The sequence below is a fragment of the Aplysia californica genome, unplaced genomic scaffold, assembly GCF_000002075.1.
Source record: "Aplysia californica isolate F4 #8 unplaced genomic scaffold, AplCal3.0 scaffold00051, whole genome shotgun sequence".
Taxonomy (NCBI): Eukaryota; Metazoa; Mollusca; class Gastropoda; order Aplysiida; family Aplysiidae; genus Aplysia; species Aplysia californica.
The window spans coordinates 1,449,545-1,457,003 of record NW_004797321.1 but is presented as its reverse complement, the minus strand read 5'-3'; the positions used below and the strand labels follow the sequence as shown (position 1 = coordinate 1,457,003).

Sequence of the window (7,459 nt, the reverse complement as noted above, 5' to 3'; positions counted from 1 at the left end):
CTTCTTCTTCTTCTTCTTCTTCTTCTTCTTCTTCTTCTTCTTCTTCTTCTTCTTCTTCTTCTTCTTTGTTTGTTTGTTTGTTTGTTCTGTACTTGTCTTCTGGTCATTTATGACCTGCCATTTTGAGGTTCTGAAAGATCTATAAATAAAATTATCAGAAAGAAACAATTGAGATACGGTACTCTGGCCATATATAAATAGATCAAATGGACAAGAGAAACTGCTGCTGTGAGGAAAATGGAGGGAAGGAGGAGCAGAGGAAGTCATAGAACAATATCCATAAATGGTCTAAACGTTTTACTAAACAAAGCAAAAAACAAGGGAAAAATGTGCCAATCAGAAAGACAGAAAAAGGGAAAGAGTGGGGGCTACCATGACCGTCAACATTTGCGCTACACAAAACACCAGAGGGCGTTTATGACTTTAATCTATAAGATAATCGTCGACTGTGAGAATGGGATATTTCAATATTAAGGTGGAATTATAAAATAACTAGCTGGGTACACGTTCGATGAATGGACTCAAAAGAATCGATTGTCAAGTCATTGTGGAACCAGCGCGCACTGCTTGTGAAGCCTCACTCGTTTACATGGCGTCTGAGAAGATGGATGTTCCCAAGACTAGATCTAAACGAAAGTAAGGAAAAACTGAAAACTAAACAACAGTGACTTCAGACTCATAGATATTTGTGCACCCTTTAAATGATTCTGAACCACCGTTAATTTTTTCAGTTTTGAAAGTTAAGTGGTTCGGAAGTTTTAGGCGACCACTGTGACGAGCCAGTACAAATATGATAATATACAGATGTGTATAACAATGATTTTATATTAAATCTTGATTACAGCTCCCCATTTTGAATATAATTTTCTCTTGTGCCTTACAGGTATAGGACACAACATTATGATTATGGTTATCATTCTTGTGATGATTATTATTAGTATTCTCTTGACTGTTATAATATTTTTTTAAATTACTGTCATGGTTGGGATAATGATTACAATTGTGACGATGCTGCTGGTGTTTGTGCTGTTTGCACTGCTGCTGTTGTTGTTGTTGTAGCTGCTGCTGCTGCTGCTACTGCTGATGATGGTGATAATGATGATGATGATGATGATGATGATGATGATGATGATGATGATGATGATGATGACATTTCCAATTTGTGTTTATCGCACTTTTTAGCATTGTGATGTAGAAGTGCACACTTTGGTTTCTATAGCTAATGTGGTTATTAGATCTAATATTTTTATAATGTTCCCGATGAAGTGCGAGTCGGGCAAAACGTTGAACGTGTTATCAAAATAATTTTGAAAATTTTGCCAAGTCTCAACCATTTTTTATTCTCTACTGTACACAATAAGGATAATGAGGATGATTATGAAGTAGAAGAAGATAGTGATGGTGATGATGATACTGAGAACAACGAAACCGATAACGATGACCAAAATTAATTAATTATTAGAATCATTCTCCCCAAACCCTATCTCTCTCTGTAGGTGTGACCACCATCTTGAGCACCGCTGCTATCGGCATGACGGTGAGAGAGGGTTTGCCCCGCGTGCCGTACGCCACAGCTCTGGACGTGTTCCTCAACGTGTGTGTGGTCTACGAGATGGCAGCCCTCATAGAGTACGCGGCCGTCAACTACTTCACCAAACTACTGCCCAAGGAGGGAGGGACGGACGAGGAGGAGGAGGGGGAGGAGGAGGTATCGGTGATTGTTTGGTTCATTGATGGATTAATTGATTGTTTGGGTGGTTGATTGGTTGGATGGTTGGTTGGTTAGTTTGTTGGTTGGTTGGTTGACTGGGTTGATGCTACGCTACACCCATTGATTAGTATGTAGTTAGGCTAATTGGGGCGTTGGATTCAGCGTGAGAGGTATTACCTCACTGTGAATGGCAGTCACATCATGTATGGATGATCACGACCCTACTTGGTCCCCACTTCTGCACCTAGCTCACGTATGGCTCCACGGATACTGCTAGTGTACGACAGTGGCCACATCCCGGGCAACGGTTTTGACTGACCGGCTAAACTACTTGAGTAAGCCTTCGAGCGGGGAATATCTACCCCTAGCACACAAACACTGGCTCCGGTGGACTGCGCGGTAGAAACCGTCAGGGTTCAATGGGTGGAAAAGGGGGACCCAGCAAAGAGCTGTGGAGCGCAGCATAAGGCACAGTGAGGCACAAAAGACACTGCTGACCATCCACTGCATCCTGACCTTTCCCCAGTCGTCTCGACTATGTCTTTCCGGGCCAAACGAGGACCTGGAGACATGATCTTCGCCGCCCGCCAACTCCAGGAAAAATGCCAGGAGAAGCACTGCAACTTATTCGTGGCCTTTGTGGATCTAATGAAGGCCTTCGACACTGTCAGCAGAGACGGATCATGGAGAAGTATGGATGCCTAAGTAAATTCATCACCATCGTCAGACAGCTTCACGATGGTATGATGGTGAAGGTGGTAGGGGACGGAGATGAGTCAGACACATTCCCTGTGACCAATGGCGTTAAACAAGGGTGCGTCCTTGACCCAACTGTTTTCAGTATGGTATTCTCTGCCATGTTAACAGATGCTTTCTACAACAGTGAAGATGGCATCTGTATCAGGTACAGAACCGAAGGCAGGCTGCTCAACATCAGGCGCTTCCAGGCCGTTTCCCAGGTGAGAAAAACAGTCATTAGGGAACTTCTCTTCGCCGATGACTGTGCACTCAACGCTAGCACAGAAGAGTGTATGCAAAACGAAATGAGCCGTTTGGCCTTAGCCTGTGACAACTTCGGCCTCACTATCAATACCAAGAAAACCGAAGTCATATACCAACCAGCCCCCGGACAACCATACACAGTGCCACAAATCATGGTGAAGGGACAGAAGCAGCTGACCACTTTACCTACCTAAATGGCAGGACAAAGCCCTAGACACTGCTATTTTAGAGCAAGCCGACACCCTCAGCATCTACACCATCCTCCACAAAACGCGAGCCAGATGTGCCAGCCACGTGATCAAAATGGCGGACAGCCGGTTGCCCAAACAGCTGATGTATGGAGAGCTGCTTTATGGCAAGCGCTCAATTGGAGGGCAGAAAAAACGTTTCAAGGACTGCCTCAAAGCCTCACTAAAGGAACTTGGAATCCTGAACGACTCGTGGGAAATGCTGGCCCTAGACTGTCCCGCGTGGTGCTGCATTCCAATGAAGGGAGCCAAAGCAGGAGAAGCCAAGCGCATCGCTTAATTCAAACAAGAGCGCAAAGCTCGCAAGTCTAGACCTGCCTCCCCCACAAGTCCAACAGCAGACTACCCGTGCCCACAAGGTGGGAATGGGTGCCTAGCTATAGACAGTGAAAGATCTTCTCAATTTGTTCGTGTTTGAGCGCTTAACCGGCTGCTTGCACTGTAGGCTCCCCCGGAAGTTGGGAATGTTTCTGAGTGTTCTATGGTCTGCTGAGGGAATGATATAGTGTAAAGCGCCCAGAGCTTGCTTTTGAGTGGGGGCATGGGCTACACAAATGCTATTTTAGTATTATTATTATTATTATTATTATTATTATTATTATTATTATTATTATTATTAATATTATTATTATTAATATTATTATTAATATGTGATAATGGAATGGTTGAAATGAAATGTGTGGTATGTTGACGAATGATTTCTGCTTCCAACAGGGCAACACATTCACCAACCGGAAAGTGGTCCTAGTGAATGAGGAGGCCCTACCACTTCCGGAGCGAGAGGCCTTGCTCAAGTTGAACCACTGCCCTCCTGACCCGGAGGTCAAGGGGTCAATCCAAGCCCAGTGGAGGAGCAATCAAGATGGTGAGAGAGTGAGAGCGTGAGAGGGAGTGAAACAGATAGATAGACAGATAGATAAAGAGAGAGAGGGAGAGAGAGAGAGGGAGAGAGAGAGAGAGAGAGAGAGAGATGATGATGATGATGATGATGATGATGATGATGATGATGATGATGATGATGATGATGATGATGATGATGATGATGATGATATGACGACAACGCATGGTGATGTGTGGTGGTGGTGGTGGTGGTGGTGGTGAAGATGGTTATGATGGCGGTGGTGACAGCGTAAGATGATAGGTGAAGATGGGAGTGGTGGAGAGAATGAGGGAATTAAAAAGATACGTGGTGATAGGTGTACTGATGGTGGTGGTGGGGATGGTTTAAATGGGGATGGTGAAAGTGGTGGAAATGCCGAGGATGCTGAATGTGATAAGGATGGTTTTTGTATAATGTATCTATCTTATTTTCTTTATTCCAAAGAAACAATAATCTTAGAAAAAAAAACAAAATAAAACTTAATCATCTCCAGCTCATTGTACATTTTATGTCAATTTAATCTCTATATTACGATGAGGACTCGGTCATAAAATTGTCATTTTTCCAGTGGTATCATTTCAGAATAGCTTTCAGGTCGTTTTTCATATTATATGTTCTTTTGTTTTCTAAGCAACAACAATAACAGCAACAGCAACATCATCATCAACAACAACAACAACACCATCATCATCATCATCATCATCATCATCATCATCATCATCATCATCATCATCAACAACAACAACAACAACAACTACAACAACAACAACAACAACAACAATAACAAAAACAACAAAACCCAAAGTAAAAATTGAGCTCTTATCCCTCACTACTGACAATCACCATCATCTCTAACACGCATACTCTATGTTTACTCCACATATCGATACCACGTAGGAGTTAGAATCTGCCTGCAAGCCTTCTGGCGATGCCTGGTGGGCAGCTCCGATTACCGGATGCAGAAAGTCAACTCGGCCGACGCGGAGTCCGGGAACAGCGTCAGTAACATCGACATGGTGGCCCGCCTTCTGTTCCCCCTGACCTTTGGCCTCTTCAACCTGTGTTACTGGGTCATGTATTTCTACTTGGAGCTTAGTTGACTGGAGGGTGAGGTTTGCATTAACATCACCTGTTTTCTGTGACGCCAGATTTCTGATTCCCACGCTTCGTTCCTTTAATCCTACTACTTCATTTCTGTGATGGAAAGAGAAACAAAATCTCCTCCTCCCTCCCTCCACGCCAAGACGACGAGGCTAAAAGGCTAAATGTCAAGGTCAACAACGTCAGCTACAGAACAACGGTTCAAGGTCACTTCATTGATATCTGCTAAAGGAAACCGGGTCACGGTCAAGGTAGTTCACTTCATCCACCGACAGAAGAGCTAAGGTCACACTCCACGTTCTACGCCTGGGATATTGTCAAGAATCAAGTACCCTACTAGGAATTCCGGAAAATGCACGTTTTGGATAGTGTCACTGGCCCTTTTATCTGGAAGAAAATTAGCAACATCTACAAAAGTTCCGTTCCTTCATCGTTTCGGGATTTCCAAAGTGTTCTTTCGTTAAGGACTGGGCGTGTGAGCGTACTTTTTTTTTTTTCTAATTTGGTATTTATTGTGTTAGCCTTAGATTTTACTGGCTTGTCAACTGTTCTAGATAGCACAACGATGTATGTTATACAATGTGATGAAAAAAAAAAGGAAAAATTCAACAGTTATTTATTGATTCTATTTTGGGAAATTAGTTAATTCTTGATTCTCTTTAGCAGACTGTTGTCTGTTGTTATTTTTTTGTTTGTTTGTAAGTAGTGGTGGACATTCTGTCTCTCCCCCCTCCCTTTGCATAGGAATTTAAACACAGCTTTCAATATATTGTGGAAAGTTCTCATTGATTTCTGAACGTCATTGAAACATTGCAGGACGTATTTAGATATACAGTCTAGCATGCTGTTAGCACACATACTCACACACACACACATACACACACACACACACATATACACACACACACACACATACACACCAAACGAACAAACTTCAGGGTCCTGATTATGTTATTTATGTTTGAAAGACATATGTAGCTAAATTCGTAAATAGCGTAATAGATTTCTGCGCCCTGCCCTAATTTCACTATGTACATGCTAGACTGTATGCACCAAGTTGTGATGGTCATTTTCAATAGGTTCGATGGCTGTGGTTAAATTCTTTTAATTTCTGCTCCAGGTGTCTATGAACCTACTTTCCTTCTTATTTTTATATCTCCCTTTCTCTATGACTTTATTAATTTTTCTTTCTCAACCTACCTACCTACCTAACCATCTATCTACATACCTACCTACCTACTTACATACATGTGCCTACCAAGCTACCTAACTACCTAGCTGCCTACCCACATGCCTACTCACCTACCCACATACCTACCCACCTACCTACCTACCTACCTACTCACCTACCTACCCATCCACCTCCCTTTGTAACTACTTACCTAATTATAGACCTACTTGTTTCGATTAATTTCAATTTTGTCTTTTCTATGTGCGACCTCCTCTGTAAACGTTAATGTTTTTCGTTAATGTTTTTCTTTTTTCCGTCTTTTATTTTTGCCCACCCACGTTTCATCAAACCAATCATTTAACAGATAATATTGTTCTTTGACGAGTTACGTTTCATACGGGATGTAGTTATCACGTTTTCACAAAGCGTTCAACCCATCATTCTGCTATCTAACAATCAAGACCTCTTAGCTCGACTGACAATCTTACGTGACCTCATCTAACCGTCGAACCTCTAACCCTTGCACGATAGGTGATAGAGCCTTGGCAAGCGATAAATACCTTTGCACGGCTAGAAACCAAACTTCTGCTCTGCAAGCAGACATTTGGCTTGGTTTGCAGACGTTTGCTTGGCTAGCTAGCAACATAACCCTTTTCCCACCTAGTCATAAAGGAACCTTTGCTCTCTGAGTGATCAAAACATGGGGAGTTGTAGAAGAGTAAATCTTCGCTGTCGTTTAAAATTGTCGTATGTCATAATTATGATTTTTTTTTTTTTTATAATGAGAAAGAAAACCATGTATGTTGTAGAGTATGATAAGGCACACGGGTTGGTCCTTGTCTTATTTTTGCTCTTACAGTGGTAACGGATTTAGACGAATTAACTTTACTGTATTACGATAACGCTCTGCCTGAGAAGAGATAAAACAGATTTTTTTTTTCTTGAAAACCTTACATTATGACATACGACACTATTTGACTGAAAGCTAGGAAATGAACCAAGCGAACAGGATCTGCGTCATTTATGCTAACTTTTGGCAGATGGTGTCAATGCAAACCTCACATTACGAGACTACTGTACATAATCTAAGTTTATATATATATCGATGGAGAAATTCGTCCTATGTGTACATCGTCATTGTTGTTGCTGTTGCTGTTGTTGTTGCTGTTGTTGTAGCTGTTGTTGTTGTTGTTGTTTCTGTTGTTGTTGTTGTTGTTGTTGTTGTTGTGGTACCGTTGAAATCTATTTCGTAGAATTGTATTGTTATTTTAACAGTTGTTACTGTTGTCACTGCTGTATTGTTATTATTATTATTTTTATCATTATTATTATTATTATTATTATTA

At 41.7% G+C, this 7,459-nt stretch overlaps 1 protein-coding gene across 1 annotated transcript in view; it reads left to right on the top strand.

Annotated features, from left to right (window-relative positions):
- LOC101851853 (gamma-aminobutyric acid receptor subunit alpha-4) overlaps positions 1–5,551 on the top strand; it is a gene marked incomplete in the record, with an annotated part of 142,778 nt that extends 137,227 nt beyond the window's left edge. Inside the window, 3 exon segments of the mRNA XM_035968323.1 lie at positions 1,497–1,714; positions 3,676–3,826; positions 4,739–5,551. Of these exon segments, the coding sequence (XP_035824216.1) occupies positions 1,497–1,714; positions 3,676–3,826; positions 4,739–4,941 (572 nt within the window).
- Positions 5,552–7,459: the final 1,908 nt, after the last annotated feature.